We start from the raw sequence: 20645 nt of genomic DNA on the forward strand, positions 1-20645 counted from the left end.
GATTTTGGAAAATTGTGCAGCCTTTGCTTTTAATATTTGACCTCTGATAAAATAATGTGAAACTTCAAGTATAGATTCTGGTAAAAGGTGTTAAACCTCAAGTATAGATGCTCTCTTCTAGAGACCAGCACACTCCTGAAGTGCAGGATGTTAGATAGGCCTTTATCTTGCATGATTTCTACATAATTTCACCCGAACAATGCATTAAAGATAGTCTTTTGTTGCTGTTGTCACTCATGTGCCTCTATTGTTTTAGCTGACCTTGGAGAGGAGCTTCAGCTCCCAGTACCTGGGTTTACTCATGGTCCTTCTGAGACTGATGATGCCTGTGCTCTTTTTGCTTCCAGTCCCTGTGCAAGGGCAGCGTGCCCATGTCCCTGACTGCCTTTTGTTGTCATGTGAACGACTGGCCGCGCCACCAGGGGCACTTTGGGGAAAGTCTCTTAGTACCTTGAGGACTTAGGCTCCCACTTAGTCCCCCCCAAAGGGGTGAAGATATAGGATTCCTAGAGCTTCTAGCTCATCTCCCCTTCCAATTCTGGTCCCCCCTAACCGTCTTCATAAACTCCCATTATCTTTCAAGGTTAGAGCATATAAATTTTATTCACACAACAAACCATGTGTCACAAAGCTCTCCCTACATACTTTTTCCCATCTCTTACCATTCATTCACCACTCCAGCTTTGGCCAGATTGAATTATTTCTTGGTCCATAATTCTGTTCTTCTCTCTCATTCCTACCTTGCACATATTTTTCGTTCTCCCAGAATGCCTTCCACATGCCTTCCCTTCCCCACTTATTATTATTTGCTAATGGTAACCATAGCTGGCTGAAGTCTGTACTTTTTTTTTTTTTTTTTTTTTTTTTGCGGTACACGGGCCTCTCACTGTTGTGGCCTCTCCCGTTGCGGAGCACAGGCTCCGGATGCGCAGGCTCAGAGGCCATGGGTCACGGGCCCAGCCGATCCGCGGCATGTGGGATCTTCCCGGACCGGGGCCCGAACCCGTGTCCCCTGCATCGGCAGGCGGACTCTCAACCACTGCGCCACCTGGGAAGCCCTGAAGTCTGTGCTTTTAAGATCTCTCATCCTTTCTTGCTTACACCTCTCCTTCCCTCTCTCTCAGGCAGGCTTAGATGCCTCCACCGTGTGCTCCCATAGCACTGTCCTCCTCTCTTTTACAGCTCTTATTCTGGTTACAGTCATAGGTCTGAGATGATTAGGTGCTCCCAGTACTGACCACAGTGCCAACCACTGAGCTGGCGCTCAATAAAAAATTGAAGTAAGAATCAATGGCTCAGGAAGGAGAAGAAATGTGAAGAGTAATTTTTTCTATACCTACTGTCATCATTCATAGGCTCAGTAGTTTGAGAAGCTTGTATTGCCTGTTTTGACTTTTAGAATAGAATGTAAATTAAATGGGAATTCTCTGTGGGTTAGAGTTTTTAAAAAATTATTGCTTAAGCATACTTTTTTTAGCGTCTACATCATAACCATTTTACATCAAGACATGGTACATGCATGTGTGTATGTGTGTGTTTAAATCAAACTGAAAGTTTTAAGTTATAATACATACTCTTACTAATTGTAATGAACACTGATGTTTTCTATTCTTCTCTATTTAACTTTTCTCAATGCTGTTCATGACCTACTAGATTGATTTTACAACCCTTATAGGTCACAGTCAGCACCTTGGAAACCACTGCTCCAAATAACTGTACTTTGTCCTATACTTGGAGTGTTGGTGTATCCGTCAGAGTTCAACCAGAGAATATGAACCAGTAGAAGATACATATTAAGAGATTTATTGCAAGCAGTTGGCTTACACAAATGTAGGGGCTGGGTATGTAAGGCTGAAATCTGTAGGGCAGGCCATCAAGATGAGAGGGAGGATAGAACTCTGCAATAGACTGAAGCTGCTGTCCAAAGGCAGAATTTCTACTTCCTCTGGGAAGCCTCAACTCTGCTCTTAAGGCCCTTCAACTGATTGAATGAGGCTCACCCAGATTTTCTAGGGTAATCTCCCTTACTTAAAGTCAACTGATTTTGGACTTTAATCACATCTACAAAATACCTTACAGTGACACCTAGATTAGTGTTTGATTAAATAACTGGGGGCTGTAGCCTAGTCAAGTTGGCATATCAAAAGGCCATCACAGGAGGTGTAAGGAGCCTGGTCTTCAGCCCATTTTATTATCTAAAGATAGGAATCAATTTTAGTTCACCTACCACTAGGATGCTTTACATCACATTCCTTTCTTCTGCTGTACTAAAGTTAACCTTCTTGAGATCCTTACCCACTTGCTTGCTGGTATTTAGTCCCATCCATGTTTTCACATTTTCTCCCATTACCCTGGGTAAGTGCACAATTTTTGAGAGTTTTACAGAATTCCTTACGTTAGGAGTCCTTCTCCTTTTAACCTGCACTGTTACTTCTGATGATATTCTTGAACAGATGGTCAAGTTCCCTTCAAGGCTCTTTTACTCTGTTTCCAGGCAAAATTTTGGGCCTGGGGTTCCTAAAACCCAAGGTTCCTAAAACCTCAGAGTTTACAGTTTAGTCCTCATGATACCCCTTAGCCCTCCCATCAGAGGTGCAGTCACCCTTATGAGCTTTGCATGGGGGAGTGTAAACTTCTATACCTGAGCAACTTCTATACCCTAGGGAAGTCTTTCCCTTCTCAGCCTCTTTGGTTTGGTCATTGGCCCCCTTTCTTCCCTTTAACCACACATGCTATAGTACTCCCCCATCTGTTTTCCTGTTTAGACAGTTCAGAATAATCTCCCTCCATGGGCTTTTAGAAACACAGTGCTGGCTCTGGTAGTAAAAGAAGTGAATACCAACTGCTAAAACAAATGCTAGAACAGACCCTGACTTCATAACTCATCCTGTTGTATATGTACAAGAGTATTAACTTCTGTGAATGGGAAGTCAGGTATTCCTCTAAGGAGATTACCCTGTCCCCCCAAAAAAGGTGCCAATTAGTTAATTTTTTTCTGTGATGGAGACACCTGTCCAGTGGGAACAGGACCAAGGCCACCAATTTATTTCATGCTGGCCACCAGCTGTCAGTTTTGTAAAGCATATGTCTCTGGTTGAAACGAAAAGTTTGGCTGAGCTGAAAGAGAACATTGCTAGTTTCTCATGGATATGTTTAATTGTTTATTATAATTTGAAAAATACAGTGAAAAACATGAACATCAGTGGAATTGCCCAGTTTTCGGTTTAACTGTCTAGTGGAAAAACGCACTAATTTGGACAATTTGTCCAAGTTTCGAATGAGCTAAGTTTATATCTATTTATGACGGAATTTCTTCCTGATTACATTAAAGACGTAAACTGATTTTGTAAGGAGATATTAAACCTAATTTTAAGATTTTTCAAGTACTTAAACTATATATATTTGTGGGTAAATGTGCTAATTATAATTGAATTCTATTTTGTCAAAATGAAGAGATATAGGACCTTCTAATCTTTTTATCTCATGGATAATTTCTGTATATGTTACCTTGATAAAACTCCTCTTATTTTAAAATGTTCTTTCATAAAAAGTTTCCTTGCATTTATCTTTCTACAGAGTCAACCACAGCTATTCTAAATTTGAAGAGTTTGCATCCTTCATATTTGGTTGTTGATAATCTACAAGTATGAAGTGATTGGTGCCATTGATAATACAAAAATGTATGTTGGATTTTATCATGGGTTTTGTGTACATTCTATGAATATCTGGGGATAAAAAAATTTACAACACTCCAATGATGTAAGAGAGACACTATCTAGATATGATTATCTTCATCAGATGTCAAAAGACTAGTTTTTGGAGGCAGAGAATATTCTATTTTAAGGCCTTTGTGATGGTTAATTTTGTGTGTCAACTTGGCTAGGCAATGGTGGCCAGATATGTGGTCACACAGTATTTTAGATGTTTTTGTGAGGGTGTTTTTGAGTGAGTTTAACATTGAAATTGGTAGACTTTGAGTATAAAGCAAATTGCCCTCTGTAATGTGGGTGGGACTCATCCAACCAGTTGAAGGCCTTAATAGTAAAGGACTGACCTCCCCTGAAGCAGAGAGAATCCTTTGGACTTGAACTCCAACAGCAACTGTTCCCTGGGTCTCCAGCCTGCTACTCTGTAGATTTTGGACTTGTCAGCCTCTACGATCACGTGAGCCAATTCCTTAAAATGAATCGTTTAATATAAATACAAATATAGTATGTATTAAATATTTTATACACACACATCCTGTTGGTTGTGTTTCTCTGGAGAACACTGACAAATAAAGGCCACTTTGTGTTGCCTTTTTTTTTTTTTTTACATCTTTATTGGAGTATAATTGCTTTACAATGGTGTGTTAGTTTCTGCTTTATAACAAAGTGAATCAGTTATACATATACATATGTTCCCATATCTCTTCCCTTTTGCGTCTCCCTCCCTCCCAACCTCCCTACCCCACCCCTCCAGACGGTCACAAAGCACTGAGCTGATCTCCCTGTGCTATGCGGCTGCTTCCCACTAGCTATCTATTTTACGTTTGGTAATGTATATATGTCCATGCCTCTCTCTCGCTTTGTCACAGCTTACCCTTCCCCCTCCCCATATCCTCAAGTCCATTCTCTAGTAAGTCTGTGTCTTTATTCCTGTTTCACCCCTAGGTTTTTCATGACATTTTTTTTCCCTTAAATTCCATATATATGTGTTAGCATACAGTATTTGTCTGTCTCTTTCTGACTTACTTCACTCTGTATGACAGACTCTAGGTCTATCCACCTCATTACAAATAGCTCAACTTCGTTTCTTTTTATGGCTGAGTAATATTCCATTGTATATATGTGCCACATCTTCTTTATCCATTCATCCGATGATGGACACTTAGGTTGTTTCCATCTCTGGGCTATTGTAAATAGAGCTGCAATGAACATTTTGGTACATGACTCTTTTTGAATTATGGTTTTCTCAGGGTATATGCCCAGTAGTGGGATTGCTGGGTCATATGGTACTTCTATTTGTAGTCTTTTAAGGAACCTTCATACTGTTCTCCACAGTGGCTGTACCAATTCACATTCTCACCAGCAGTGCAAGAGTGTTCCCTTTTCTCCACACCCTCTCCAGCATTTATTGTTTCTAGATTTTTTGATGATGGCCATTCTGACTGGTGTGAGATGATATCTCATTGTAGTTTTGACTTGCATTTCTCTAATGATTAATGATGTTGAGCATTCTTTCATGTGTTTGTTGGCAGTCTGTATATCTTCTTTGGAGAAATGTCTATTTAGGTCTTCTGCCCGTTTTTGGATTGGGTTGTTTGTTTATTTGTTATTGAGCTGCATGAGCTGCTTGTAAATTTTAGAGATTAATCTTTTGTCAGTTGCTTCATTTGCAAATATTTTCTCCCATTCTGAGGGCTGTCTTTTGGTCTTGTTTATGGTTTCCTTTGCTGTGCAAAAGCTTTGAAGTTTCATTAAGTCCCATTTGTTTATTTTTGTTTTTATTTTCATTTCTCTAGGAGGTGGGTCAAGAAGGATCTTGCTGTGATTTATGTCATAGAGTGTTCTGCCTATATTTTCCTCTAAGAGTTTGATAGTTTCTGGCCTTACATTTAGGTCTTTAATCCATTTTGAGCTTATTTTTGTGTATGGTGTTAGGGAGTGATCTAATCTCATACTTTTACGTGTACCTGTCCAGTTTTCCCAGCACCACTTATTGAAGAGGCTGTCCTTTCTCCACTGTACATTCCTGCCTCCTTTATCAAAGATAAGGTGTCCATATGTGCGTGGGTTTATCTCTGGGCTTTCTATCCTGTTCCATTGATCTCTCTTTCTGTTTTTGAGCCAGTACCATTACTGTCTTGATTACTGTAGCTTTATAGTAGAGTCTGAAGTCAGGGAGCCTGATTCCTCCAGCTCCGTTTTTCATTCTCAAGATTGCTTTGGCTATTCGGGGCCTTTTGTGTTTCCATACAAATTGTGGAATTTTTTGTTCTAGTTCTGTGAAAAATGCCAGTGGTAGTTTGATACGGACTGCATTGAATCTGCAGATTGCTTTGGGTAGTAGAGTCATTTTCATAATGTTGAATCTTCCAGTCCAAGAACATGGTATATCTCTCCATCTATTTGTATCATCTTTAATTTCTTTCATCACTGTCTTATAATTTTCTGCATACAGGTCTGTTGTCTCCTTAGGTAGGTTTATTCCTAGATATTTTATTCTTTTTATTGCAATGGTAAATGGGAATGTTTTCTTTATTTCACTTTCAGATTTTTCATCCTTAGGGTATAGGAATGCCAGAGATTTCTGTGCATTAATTTTGTATCCTGCTACTTTACCAAATTCATGGATTAACTCTAGTAGTTTTCTGGTAGCATCTTTAGGATTCCCTATGTATAGTATCATGTCATCTGCAAACAGTGACACCTTTTTTTCTTCTTTTCCGATTTGGATTCCTTTTATTTCCTTTTCTTCTCTGATTGCTATGGCTAAAACTTCCAAAACTATGTTGAATAAAAGTGGTGAGAGTGGGCAGCCCTGTCTTGTTCCTGATCTTAGTGGAAATGCTTTCAGTTTTTCACCATTGAGGATGATGTTGGCTGTGGGTTTGTCATATATGGCCTTTATTATGTTGAGAAAAGTTCCCTCTATGCCTACTTTCTGCAGGGTTTTTATGATAAATGGGTGTTGAATTTTGTCAAAAGCTTTCTCTGCATCTATTGAGATGATCATATGGTTTTTCTCCTTCAATTTGTTAATATGGTTTATCACATTGATTGATTTGCATATATTGAAGAATCCTTGCATTCCTGGAATAAACCCCACTTGATCATGGTGTATGATCCTTTTAATGTGCTGTTGGATTCTGTTTGCTAGTATTTTGTTGAGGATTTTTGCATCTATATTCATCAGTGATATTGGCCTGTAGTTTTCTTTCTTTGTGACATCCTTGTGTGGTGTTGGTATCAAGGTGATGGTGGCCTCGTAAAATGAGTTTGCGAGTGTTCCTCCCTCTGCTGTATTTTGGAAGAGTTGGAGAAGGATAGGTATTAGCTCTTCTCTAAATGTTTGATAGAATTTGCCTGTGAAGCCATCTGGTCCTGGGCTTTTGTTTCTTGGAAGATTTTTAATCACAGTTTCAATTTCAGTGCTTAAGATTAATCTGTTCATATTTTCTAGTTTTTCCTGATTCAGTCTAGGCAGGTTGTGCATTTCTAAGAATTTGTCCATTTTTCCAGGTTGTCCATTTTATTGGCATAGAGTTGCTTGTAGTAATCTCTCATGATCCTTTGTATTTCTGCAGTGTCAGTTGTTACTTCTCCTTTTTCATTTCTAATTCTATTGATTTGAGTCTTCTCCCTTTGTGTCTTGATGAGTCTGGTAATGGTTTATAAATTTTGTTTATCTTCTCAAAGAACCAGCTTTTAGTTTGATTGATCTTTGCTATCGTTTCCTTCATTTCTTTTTCATTTATTTCTGATCTGATCTTTATGATTTCTTTCCTTCTGCTAACGTTGGGGTTTTTCTGTTCTTCTTTCTCTAATTGCTTTAGATGCAAGGTTAGGTTGTTTATTTGAGATGTTTCCTGTTTCTTAAGGTAGGATTGTATTGCTATAAACTTCCCTGTTAGAACTGCTTATGCTGCATCGCATAGGTTTTGGGTCATCGTGTCTCCATTGTCATTTGTTTCTAGGTATTTTTTGATTTCCTCTTTGATTTCTTCAGTGATCACTTCGTTATTAAGTCGTGTATTTTTTAGCCTCCATGTGTTTGTATTTTTTACAGATCTTTTTCTGTTATTAATATCTAGTCTCATAGCATTGTGGTCGGAAAAGATACTTGATACAATTTCAATTTTCTTAAATTTACCAAGGCTTGATTTGTGACCCAAGATATGATCTATCCTGGAGAATGTTCCATGAGCACTTGAGAAGAAAATGTATTCTGTTGTTTTTGGATGGAATGTCCTATAAATATCAATTAAGTCCATCTTGTTTAATGTATCATTTAAAGCTTGTGTTTCCTTATTTATTTTCATTTTGGATGATCTGTCCCTTGGTGAAGGTCGGGTGTTGAAGTCCCGTACTATGAATGTGTTACTGTCGATTTCCCCTTTTATGGCTGTTAGTATTTGCCTTATGTATTGAGGTGCTCCTATGTTGGGTGCATAAATATTTACAATTGTTATATCTTCTTCTTGGATCGATCCCTTGATCATTATGTAGTGTCCTTCTTTGTCTCTTCTAATAGTCTTTATTTTAAAGTCTATTTTGTCTGATATGAGAATTGCTACTCCAGCTTTCTTTTGGTTTCCATTTGCATGGCATATCCTTTTCCACCCCCTCACTTTCAACTGTATGTGTCTCTAGGTCTGAAGTGGGTCTCTTGTAGACAGCATATATACACGTCTTGTTTTAGTATCCATTCAGCCAATCTGTGTCTTTTGGTGGGAGCATTTAGTCCATTTACATTTAAGGTAATTATTGATATGTATGTTCCTATTCACATTTTCTTAATTGTTTTGGGTTCGTTATTGTAGGTCTTTTCCTTCCCTTGTGTTTCTTGCCTAGAGAAGATCCTTTAGCATTTGTTGTAAAGCTGGTTTGGTGGTGCTGAACTCTCTCAGCATTTGCTTGTCTGTAAAGGTTTTAATTTCTCCATCAAATCTGAATGAGATCGTTGCTGGGTAGAGTAATCTTGGTTGCAGGTTTTTCTCCTTCATCACTTTAAATATGTCCTGCCAGTCCCTTCTGGCTTGCAGAGTTTCTGCTGAAAGATCAGCTGTTAACCTTATGGGGATTCCCTTGTGTGTTATGTCTTGTTTTTCCCTTGCTGCTTTTAGTATCTTTTCTTTGTATTTAATTTTTGACAGTTGGATTAATATGTATCTTCATGTATTTCTCCTTGGGTTTATCCAGTATGGGACTCTCTGTGCTTCCTGTACTTGATTAACTATTTCCTTTCCCATATTCGGGAAGTTTTCAACTATAATCTCTTCAAATATCTTCTCAGTCCCTTTCTTTTTCTCTTCTTCTTCTGGAACTCCTACAATTTGAATGTTGGCGCATTTAATGTTGTCCCAGAGGTCTCTGAGCCTGTCCTCAGTTCCTTTCATTCTTTTTCCTTTATTCTGCTCTGCAGTAGTTATTTTCACTATCTTATCTTCCAGGTCACTTATCCGTTCTTCTGCCTCAGTTATTCTGCTATTGATCCCTTCTAGAGTATTTTTAATTTCATTTATTGTGTTGTTCATCGTTGTTTGTTTTATCTTTAGTTCTTCTAGGTCCTTGTTGAATGTTTCTTGCATTTTCTCTATTCTATGTCCAAGATTTTGGATCATCTTTACTATCATTCTGAATTCTTTTTCAGGTAGACTGCCTATTTCCTCCTCATTTGTTAGGTCTGGTGGGTTTTTATCTTGCTCCTTCAACTGCTGTGTGTTTTTCTGTCTTCTCCTTTTGCTTATCTTACTGTGTTTGGGGTCTCCTCTTTGCAGGCTGTAGGTTCGTAGTTCCCGCTGTTCTTGTTGTCTGACCCCAGTGGCTAAGGTTGGTTCAGTGGGTTGTGAAGGCTTCCTGGTGGAGGGGACTAGTGCCTGTGTTCTGGTGGATGAGGCTGGATCTTGTCTTTCTGGTGGGCAGGTCCACGTCTGGTGGTGTGTTTTGGGGTTGTCTGTGGACTTATTATGATTTTGGGCAGCCTCTCTGCTAATGGGTGGGGTTGTGTTCCTGTCTTGCTAGTTGTTTGGCATAGGGTGTCCAGCACTGTAGCTTGCTGGTCGTTGAGTGAAGCTGGGTGCTGGTGTTGAGATGGAGATCTCTCGGAGATTTTTGCCGTTTGATATTATGTGGCACTGGGAGGTCTCTTGTGGACCAGTGTCCTGAAGTTGGCTCTCCCTCCTCAGAGGCACAGCACTGACTCCTCGCTGCAGCACCAAGAGCCTTTCCTCCACACGGCTCAGAATAAAAGGGAGAAAAATTAGAAAGAAAGAATTAGTAGAAGTAGAAAGCAAGAAAGGAGGGAGGGAGGAATGAAGGAAGGAAGGAGGGAAGGAAGGAAAAAAAGAAGATAAAGTAAAATAAAATATAATAAAGTTTTTAAAATAATAAGTAATTATTAAGAAAAAAAATTTTTAAAAACGGACGGATAGAACCGTAGGACAAATGGTGGAATCAAAGCTATAGAGACAAATCTCACACAGAAGCATACACATACACACTCACAAAAAGAGGAAAAGGGGAAAAAATCATAAATCTTGCTCTCAAAGCCATCTTCCCAATTTGGGATGATTCGTTGTCTATTCATGTATTGCACAGATGCAGGGTATATCATGTTGATTGTGGAGCTTTAATCCGCTGCACCTGAGGCTGCTGGGAGAGATTTCCCTTTCTCTTTGTTTTTACAGCTCCCAGGGGCTCAGCTTTGGATCTGGCCCCGCCTCAGCGTGTAGTTCGCCTGAGGGCGCCTGTTCTTCACTCAGACAGGACGGGGTTAAAGGAGCAGCTGATTCGAGGGCTCTGGCTCACTCAGGCCGGGGGGAGGGAGGGGCACAGAGTGCGGGGCTGGCCTGCGTCGGCAGAGGCCGGCGTGACGTTGCACCGGCCTGAGGCGCACTGTTCGTTCTCCCGGGGAAGTTGTCCCTGGACCCCGGGACCCTGGCGGTGGCGGGCCGCACAGGCTCCCCGGAAGGGCGGTGTGGAGAGTGACCTGTGCTCGCACACAGGCTTCTTGGTGGCGGCAGCAGCAGCCTTAGCGTCTCCTGCCCGTCTCTGGGGTCCGCGCTTTTAGCCGCGGCTCGCGCCCGTCTCTGGAGCTCCTTTAAGCAGCGCTCTTAATCCCCTCTCCTCGCGCACCAGGAAACAAAGAGGGAAGAAAAAGTCTCTTGCCTCTTCGGCAGGTCCAGACTTTTCCCCGGACTTCGTCCTGGCTAGCCGTGGCGCACTAACCCCTGCAGGCTGTGCTCACGCCGCCAGTCCTCTCCCTGCGCTCCGACCAAAGCCCAAGCCTCAGCTCCCAGCCCCGCCCGCCCCGGCGGGTGAGCGGACAAGCCTCTCAGTCTGGTGAGTGCCGGTCAGCAACGATCCTCTGTGCGGGAATCTCTCCGCTTTGCCCTCCGCACCCCTGTGGGTACGCTCTCCTCCGCGGCCCCGAAGCTTTCCCCCTCAGCCACCCGCAGTCTCCGCCCGCAAAGGGTCTTCCTAGTGTGTGGAAAACCTTCCTCCTTCACAGCTCCTTCCCACTGGTGCAGGTCCCGTCCGTATCCTTTCGTCTCTGTTTATTCATTTTTCTTTTGCCCTACCCAGGTACGTGGGGGGTTTCTTGCCTTTTGGGGTGTGTGAGGTCTTCTGCCAGCGTTCAGTAGGTGTTCTGTAGGAGTTGTTCCTCGTGTAGATGTATTTCTGGTGTATCTGTGGGGAGGAAGGTGATCTCCGCGTCTTACTCCTCCGCCATCTTCCCCTCAATCCTGTGTTTCCTTTTGACTAGCCTTGCTGTCTACCTCCCATTATGTATATTTATTTTTTCACTTCCTGTTCTTTAGTTATTCATGAAAATACTAGGCTTACAATTAGTGAAATATACCTTTTGTCCTTATAGACTTTGTCTTTAGTAGTTATCCTCATATATACCATGTATATTGTTCTCTGAGCTTCAAATCTTTCCTCTTTTCTGCCTTACTTACTGGATCAGTTGGTACACGAGTTAAAGATTACTTGTGTAATGTTTTATATTGTCTGTAATTTACTTCCAGTTATTTTAGCACACGTATCACCATATTTATGGTAATAACTTTGTTTTAGGAGCCTGTAGTTAGCATTCTATGTATAACAATCATGAATCTTCACTCTAGGATTAGTAGTTGAAAGTCCCTAATTAGAAGTCTACATTCCAGCGATGCATACTTTAAATAGGAAGGTTTATTAATGTTGGGGATGTTACAAATAATTGGTGAAATGCATAGTGTTGAACATATGTGGATTGGTTTTAGAAATATTTTATGTAAATGGACTTTGAGTCAAGCAAGCTAAGCTTTTAGAGTAACACCTAACTCTAGTTCTCATTTGGTCCTGTTTTCTGAAATGCAGGATTCCATTGAGGGATCCAGTTAGAAAATTAGACACATCCTACTGTAGAATATTGTCACAGTTGCTTTAAGTATACCTCCATGCAGGTTACTTGTCAGAGTAACTAAAGGACAGAAATCTGAGACTTTACTGAGCTTGCAAGATAGAGCTGTGGGTCTTTTTCTTCCATCCTGCTCATCAATGTGTTTATATGCAGCAGAAAGCTCTCACTTATTTAGAATCTTTGGAGATTGCCAACGCTTACCCCCAAATGCCTGATAATTGTGTACTTCAGTTTGGCTTATGTCAATTTAGAACAAGAAGCTAACATACTCCCTGGTACACAGTAGGCAGTCAAGAAACTATAATTCTTATATCATAAATCAGTGAGGGACAGAAAGGAAACTGAAGTTTGAAGGCTGTCAGGATCCTCCTTTCTGAGGATGGTTTATCGCCAGATTTGTTTTTAAAACTTTAAGATATGGACTGATCCTGAATTCATTTTGACCTGCATTGACTAAAGAAAATGTGTCATAAGGAAGTAAAGGAAATAAGGTTTTTTTTTCCTTATTGTTGAAAAAAATGTTGCTGTTGTTTTGAAAAAGTGTTGGAGCTCAAACTACCAGAAATGTGAAAAAGAATGATTCTAGTTGAAATCTTATAAGCTAATTTTAACTTTATTTGTTTTCCATAGCCTTGGGTTGCTGGGTCAGAAATGTCATTGCTAACTGTATTTGTAAACTTGTTATCCCTAAAAGCCTGCCTCTGCTGCAAAGCAAGGGATATGGTCTTGTTTTGTTTCCTTTGATCAAGGAATAGAATATCACTCGTTGGCTCTGAAACAAGAAGTCTTAAACGTAAACATCCTTTTGTTTGCTTTTCTCAGTGAAATAAAGCAGGAACAATGTGAAGGTGACTGAACTAAATATATATGTTTATATCTTGAATGGCGTTGAATATTAGGACCCAGGATGCTGTTGGCCTTTAGTTTTTTGCATTGCAGTGGTATCATGATGGAGCTCTGATTATTATTTGTGTAATTAACTATTCATATATATTTGTAGAGCAGTTATGGTAATATAAATAAAAATGATAGAACTATTATAAGAATACTGAAAGAGTCATGACCATATTGATGAAAGGGGAAGTCTTTACCTAGGTCAATTTTCCTTTCATCTCTGAGGTTCTACCTGATGAAGGCAAAACAAAGCCTGGTGGCAGATGATGAGCCATTGTGTAATGATACTGTATTGCTCTGGACACAGGTAGGGATTTTGGCAGGCCAGTCTACATTATAATACTAAATTAGTCTTGCAGATTTTTGTTCCAAGGGCATTAAGCATCATAGTGGATTAAATATTCAAAACTTATTTATAAATGAGAATATGAGGTGAGTGTAGGTATCTGGGGCAATATTGTTATCTCTCATATTACCTTGGGACAGCTTTCCCTCCTCTGACATTGAACCCAGCATAATTATTTGGACTATTTCATTTCATTCTTACAGCAACTTTATGCGGTAGGTATTATTATTATTATAATAGCCATTTTGTGAATAATGAAACTGAGGCTTAGAGTGGTTTTACAATTTGGCAAGAGCTACATAGCTAGAGAATTTAGGAGGTATTTAATTTAAAGTTAGGATCATACCAGTTGAGAACATATTTATACCTATATATGTATATATAGAAATATATAAATAGATACAAAGGGATATATCAGTAGATATAGGTATATCTGCCATGTGCTTTTTTGGTTAAATAATATATGTATTTCAGAGACTTTCATGTCAGCGGAGATAGATCTTTTAAATCATTGCATGAAATTACATATTTGTATATATTGTAATTTAGTAAGACATTTTCTCTATCATTGGACATTTAGGTAATTTTCCATCTTAGGCTATTATAAATAGTTCTGTAATGAACTTCCTTGCACAGGTATCTGTGCACACCTGCAAGTATCTCTATAAATACTTAGGTATAGCGTTATTGGATCAAAGGCATTTACATTTAAAATCTTGATAGCTATTCTCAAACTGCGACCTTTTTCCTGCTTTTCCAAGTGTATTCTTTTTCCTGTATCCTCACAAACACTGGATGTTGCAGTCTTTTTTTTAAAAAAAAAATCATCCTATGGGTGAATATATAGTATTTACTTCTTGAATTTGCTTAATTTTTAATGAAGTTGAACATCTTTACATCATTTATTGATATGTCTTTGTTGAATTCTCAGTTTCCTTTCCCCTACTTACAGATGTAGTTAAGTTGATAAAACCCTTTTTATATTATGAATATTCATATTTCATTTTGATATTTGGCAATATATTCTCCTAATATTTGACTTGTTTTGTAATTTCATTATGGTATATTTTGTTACCTAGAAGTTTTTAGCATTAATTTTTAATCAAATAGTTTACTCATTTTCTTTAGGATTTCTAGGGTCTTCGGCTTTTTGGGAATGTCCTCTCTAGCCTGTTAAACATTCTCCCATATTTTCTTTTAGCAGTTTAATAGTTTATAATTTTTGTTCTTAACCAATGTTAAGTTTTACTTTTTGTTAATCATATGAAATAGGAATCTTTTTTCATATGGATATCTCATTCTTTCCCTACTATTTATTGAATAGACCACCCAAGCTAATTTGAATAGAAAAGTAGAGGAGTGAAACAGAATAGAGTACAAAAATAGATCTGTCTTGGGGCAAACTGCACTGCCTTAATAAACTAAGTTTTATTGTATGTTTTGGTATCTGATAGGGTCTATTTCCATCCTTATTCCTTGTTTGCTAGCAGCTTGTTAGTTTCCATGAAAAATGTTAGTGGGATTTTAATTTTGATTGCCCTGAATTCATAAATTAAATTGGGGCAAAGAGACATTTACAGTAATGTAGGATCATAGAGGTTTTTACAATATTAAGGGTTTTAATCCAATAACATAGTATGGCATTACACTTCTTCAAGGCTTTTTGAATTTTTCAGTTAAGTTTTATAGATAAAGGATATCCTTGCACATTTATAATCAGCAATTCTTGAGTATTTTATAATTTCTGATCTTTTCTGTTATATTTTCTAAAGCTATTCTGGGCTTTTTTGGTAGTTTTGAAATTCTGTTTTCACTGAACTCTTGTTCATTCTAACAGTTTTTCTGTTTAACCTCTTGGATTCTCCAGGTAAACAAAAGCTTAAATTGCAAATAATGAATTCTGGCTTTTCTGTTTCATGTATTTATAGGTTTTACCTATGTGCCCACATAATTTACCAGACTATGAACAAGCTGAAGATGAACAGTATATTACATTATTTCTTCTCTACAGAATTAAATGGTGATATGGTCATCTGATTGCTACATGCCTCAAACATTATTTAAAGTACTGTTTTCCAATATGTAGTCATATAGTTAGTTTTCTGTTTGTTTTATTTAATTTCTGGTTATCCCCAAATGGACTTTATAAACCAGACTGATTGGGGAAGGACATTTGATAGCAGATGTGTGTGTATACACACAAACACATATACACATATATACATATGTATGTATACACACATTTTTTAATTCATACATTAAGTTGGTAGCAAAATTGAGTTATGTTCCTGTATGAATATCATTTGAATCCTTGTTTAGCAATCATATACTTGAACCTATTAGCAGAAGTAGACAAGTGGCAAACATCAATGGAATAATTTCCGGTCATCTCTGCCGATAGTTTCCAGGACATGTACGTTCCAGATCCAAGTAACTTTCTTTGTATGTTGTTAAAGTTTGCTCCCCTAGGCATGCTGCACTGTGGTCCACTCAACTGTCGATGTTTTCCAAAAGATACAGATATAGATTTTTTCTAGTGTCTTATATTTGAAATATACATTCCACCTCTTCTACATTTGAATATGTGAATCTTTGTTTATTTAAGGTTCAACTCAAATATTTTCCCCTCCATGAAATTCATGACAATAAAAAAATTACTTGGTATATTCCTTTGTTACATCAGTTATCACATATATTTTAGTTTATTTTGATTTCTATGTCCCTACTGAGCTGTGAGCTACTTGAAACTGTACCTTCTTCAGTGTCTAGCACGATGTCTGGCATAGAGTTGATTCTTTGTAAATTTTTGATGAATGAATAAATAAGTGATTACCAAAACATATAAGGGAAGTGAAAGATCAAACAGGCTGTCTAAGAGAAAGTCATAAACATGACAATTTAAGAAAAATATTGGAAGGTTCTATGGAAGGGGCATAGGAAGCATATTTTATGAAAAGATTAATTTAAAAGGTACAAACCCCATAGTTTAGAAGTGTTCATTTTGGTGTAGAAATGTTTATTGTGTTGTAGGAATGTGGTAGAGACCAAGTGAGTGGTACAAGGCTATGAAAACATGTTGAAATTCAGGAAGAAAAACAGTTATGCATTCTGGTACAAAACCTATAAATGATACGATTTTGAGAAGTATGTAGAATTAGGAACCACACTACATCTGTTTCTTTGTACGCAGTATATATTTCTGGTTTATAGGTTACCATATACAGCATGTAAGAGTTGCCAATTTTCCAATAATACGAATGTAAAGCACATCTGGACTAGCAGGGCCAGCTTTATAGGCAATAGACTTAATTTCTTTCATCTCTGACCTTCTGTCCTGCTTTCTATTGATGTTTTTATTATCACTTTTTAAAGTATATATTTTTAAAAACTACTCACTCTAGATGTGGGAGGACATGACAAAGTTTTGTCAGGCACAGTCTAGATACTTCATAATTGTTGAATTTAATTGAAAATGTCAGTTTTTATCATGCAAATTAATTAGGCTTGATGAATTATACATTTCTTTTTAAAAAATATTCTTCAGTGTATTAAGTGAGGGGTTGTATACCTATTTCCAGTTACTTTTCAAATAAAACAAATATTTCAGCAGAAAGAAGATGTACAGCTACATCTGAAGACCACATTTAGTAGTCTTTTGAATGATTTAGGTCAGAAAGAAAGAGCTACCAATATCCTGTTTGTTCTGCAGCTCTTGAGCAATATTTTGATAGTCATTTCATTAAAAGGTTCAATGAGGGCTTCCCTGGTGGCGCAGTGGTTGAGAGTCCGCCTGCTGATGCAGGGGACATGGGTTCGTGCCCCGGTCGGGGAAGATCCCACATGCCGCAGAGCGGCTGGGCCCGTGAGCCGTGGCCACTGAACCTGCCCGTCTGGAGCCTGTGCTCTGCAACGGGAGAGGCCACAACAGTGAGAGGCCCGCATACCGCAAAAAAAAAAAAAAAAGGTTCAATGAGGATTTAATTTATATCTACATGGAAGTAAAATAAGAGATAACAAATGAGAGCTTAACACAGCCCAGTACAGAATAGAAGTCAGTTTCAATGATTCTGTGTTTGAAATATAATTCTTATAAAACCAGCACACTGCAACATCAGGGCTTGTATAGGTCATAGCATGAAATGGGTTCAGTGCGGGTATTTGCTTCGGTAAATAAAGCCTGAAGATGCTTTACCTTAATTTTATTGCAGCTAATATGGTATACTCTGATTCTATAAAAAGTGATAAATGTTGCTAACCATATAATGTATTCTGTGGCTAATGCTGTCTCTCAAATTATTAAAAGTGGTACATTTTTTAAATTAGTAAGTTATTTTTATTCTGATTCAGTTTTCCTTTTCTTAACATCTCAGTTGATTTTATGACAAAACAGTTGTTTAGAAGAAATTCTTCGTACAAAATTTTTAACTTATGTAGTTTTGGATATGTAGCAGATTTTTTTTTAATCAAGAAAACTGTCTTTTCTAGATTTTCATCTTTTTGTTGATATCTTACTACAGGTCTTCAGCACATACTCCAATGAAGACTATGACAGGAGAAACGATGAAGTTGACCCTGTGGCTGCTTCAGCCGAGTATGAACTTGAAAAGCGTGTAGAAAAGCTGGAACTTTTCCCAGTGGAACTAGAGAAAGGTATATGAGCTCTACAATGTTAATAATATTATATTGCTGTGTTAATAATGTAGAAATGACTTTATTTTCCCTAAGTATAGCCTTTTCCCCCCCCCTAAGGATTGGATAAAGCTTTATTTCTCATGGAGGGTTTTATTTATTAAATTTCAAAAATAGTTTATATGAATTCTGTATAGATGGTGGATTGAAAGACTCCTCCCTTACGCACTCCACTGAAACCCATCTACTTTAGTTGGCTGGGTTGGCGACTAGGAGTAGGGAGGTGTGAGTGAGGTCTGATGTTTTCTTGGTACTCCTGCAAAGCGCTGGTGCAGGTGAGGAGTCCAGAGAGAGCTGCCATAAGTGAGAGCTTGGGGCAGGTGGTTGCTTTGGGGATTTTTGGTGGAGGGAGAGTGGTCATGGTTAGATTCTGCATGTAGTAGATAGGGGGAGTGCTGGGCCTTTAGAAAATGGTGGATTTTGGGAATGAAGGCAGTGGAATCCTCTTCATCTCTGAGGGGAGAAAGCTAAAGGAAAGCAGGGAGGACAGGAGCAGAGGGGCTTGCTCCTGATTTTTCCCTGGAATCACAGACTGCCTGCTACAGTAACTGGGGACCTACAGGACCAGAGCCTGCTGTGTTAACCATCACAAATCATCACCTGGGAACTGAATTAGGACCTAATGAACAGAAAAATAGCACATCTCAGAGAGCTTTGGAAAAAAGCAGAACAAACAGATGACAACTTGAATAACAAAAAAACCCAAAGAAACCAAATAAAGATGTTCAAGTGTGGCTTTAAAAAGACATTCTTAGGGCTTTCTTGGTGGTGCAGTGGTTGCGAATCCGCCTACCAACGCAGGGGACACAGGTTCAATCCCTGGGCCGGGAAGATCCCACATGCCGCGGAGCAGCTAAGACCGTGTGCCACAACTACTGAGCCTGCTCTCTAGAGCCCGCAAGCCACAACTACTGAAGTCCACGTGCCTAGAGCCCATGCTCCGCAACAAGAGAAGCCACCGCCATGAGAAGCCCGCCCGCACACCACAACGAAGACTGGCCCCTGCTCGCCGCAACTAGAGAAGAGCCCGCGTGCAGCAGTGAAGACCCAACACAGCCGAAAGTAAATAAATAAAATAAATAAATATATATATAAAAAGACATTCTTAATTAAGCAAATTAACAACAACAAAAATATTTATTTTAAGATTAAAAATTTCAGTGGAGGAATTGAAAAGGTTATTGTTGAGACTCAAATTGGTTATCTAGAAGGTCAAACATAAGAAATGTCCCAAAGTAATTTTCAAATTTTCAAACAGAGCAAAAAATCCAAGAAAAATCATGAAGGAGACCCAATATATAAGTTGTAATAGAAGGGGAAAAGACAGTACAGGACAACAGACATATTAGACAAAATAGAAGAAATTTTCCTGAGCTCAAAATATATCTGAACCTCATAATTGAAAGGTCCTAGCCAATTTGTTGCAAGTGAAAGGACTTTAAAAAAAATTCCCATACTCAGGCACAGCCTGAGAAAATTCTAATCTTCAAACATAAAGTGAAAATCTTACAAAATACCAGGCCAAAATCAAAGCAAACAAAGAAGCAAAGGTACTTGCAAAAAGGTAGTTATTAGACTAGCCTCAGACTTCTTATATGTAACCCTGGGAGTGGGGAGGTATGTATGATTTCACACACCACTGAGAAGAAAAAGGATAATGATCCAAGAATCCTTTATCCATCCCAGAATATTTACCTATCCTGATGAAAGAAAGAAATGTGCTTATATGTAAGGACTTAAAGAACATATCTCCTTCATAATTCTCAATTAGCAAGGAGGAAAAGAAACAAAGAACAGCTTGTTCAACACAGCAAATGTTAGGGAAAGAGAGTTGAAAACTATGTAAGTATTAAGCATAAAATTGCTTGGATGAAAAATATATAAAGAATACCAATTATTACACTAAACAACACTGGCCAATAATTGTTCCTATAAAAGACACTTTCATTTGAGGTTAAAGAGAATGTAAGAGTGAAGCTTACACTTTTCATCCATTTAAAAATGTAAAAACCATCCTTAGCTTATGGCCCATACAAAGACAGCTGGATTTGGCTGTGGGCCATTGTATTGCTTACAATAGCAAAAATGAGAGCAATCTGAGTAATCATCAATGATAGGAAAAGGTATATAAATTGTAGCATATCTATAGTAAATATTACTCAGCAGTAAAAATGAAGGAGCCACAGTTCCATGTAGCAGTGTGTTATGATTCTTACAAACATGAAATTGAGGCGGGGTGGGAAGCAAATCACAGAAGAAGCCATTCAGTACAATTCCATTTATTTAAATTTAAAAGCCAGGAAAAATTAAACAGCATATTCCTTAGAAATACACAAATAAGTAGCTTTAAAAAGTAGTATTAAGAAAAGGGAGGAATGGTAGCACCATGTTTAGGATAATGGTTACCAAAGGAAGAGTTATGATTTCAGGGAGGCTTACATTAGTGGGCTTTTGGAGTATTTGTAATGTTTTCTGTCTTTGTTAGTACATGCATGTTTGCTTTATTTTTGTTTTACGCAATGTTTTGTAGGTAAATGTTTTTATAAACTCTTTTGTTTGTATGCTACATTTCATAGTAAAAGTTAAACTAGAAAAATTAAACTAG

General features: G+C 38.3%; 1 protein-coding gene across 4 annotated transcripts in view; it reads left to right on the plus strand.

Moving 5' to 3' along the window:
- PPP1R9A (protein phosphatase 1 regulatory subunit 9A) overlaps positions 1-20645 on the plus strand; it is a 326308-nt gene that overhangs the window by 154093 nt on the left and 151570 nt on the right. For all 4 annotated transcript variants that reach the window (XM_060157051.1, XM_060157050.1, XM_060157052.1 and 1 more), the window contains exon 2: positions 17869-18001. In XM_060157051.1, coding sequence (XP_060013034.1) covers positions 17869-18001 — 133 coding nt within the window. The remainder of the gene's footprint in view (positions 1-17868; positions 18002-20645) is intronic.

The sequence above is a fragment of the Lagenorhynchus albirostris genome, chromosome 8, assembly GCF_949774975.1.
Source record: "Lagenorhynchus albirostris chromosome 8, mLagAlb1.1, whole genome shotgun sequence".
In the NCBI taxonomy this organism is placed as follows: domain Eukaryota; kingdom Metazoa; phylum Chordata; class Mammalia; order Artiodactyla; family Delphinidae; genus Lagenorhynchus; species Lagenorhynchus albirostris.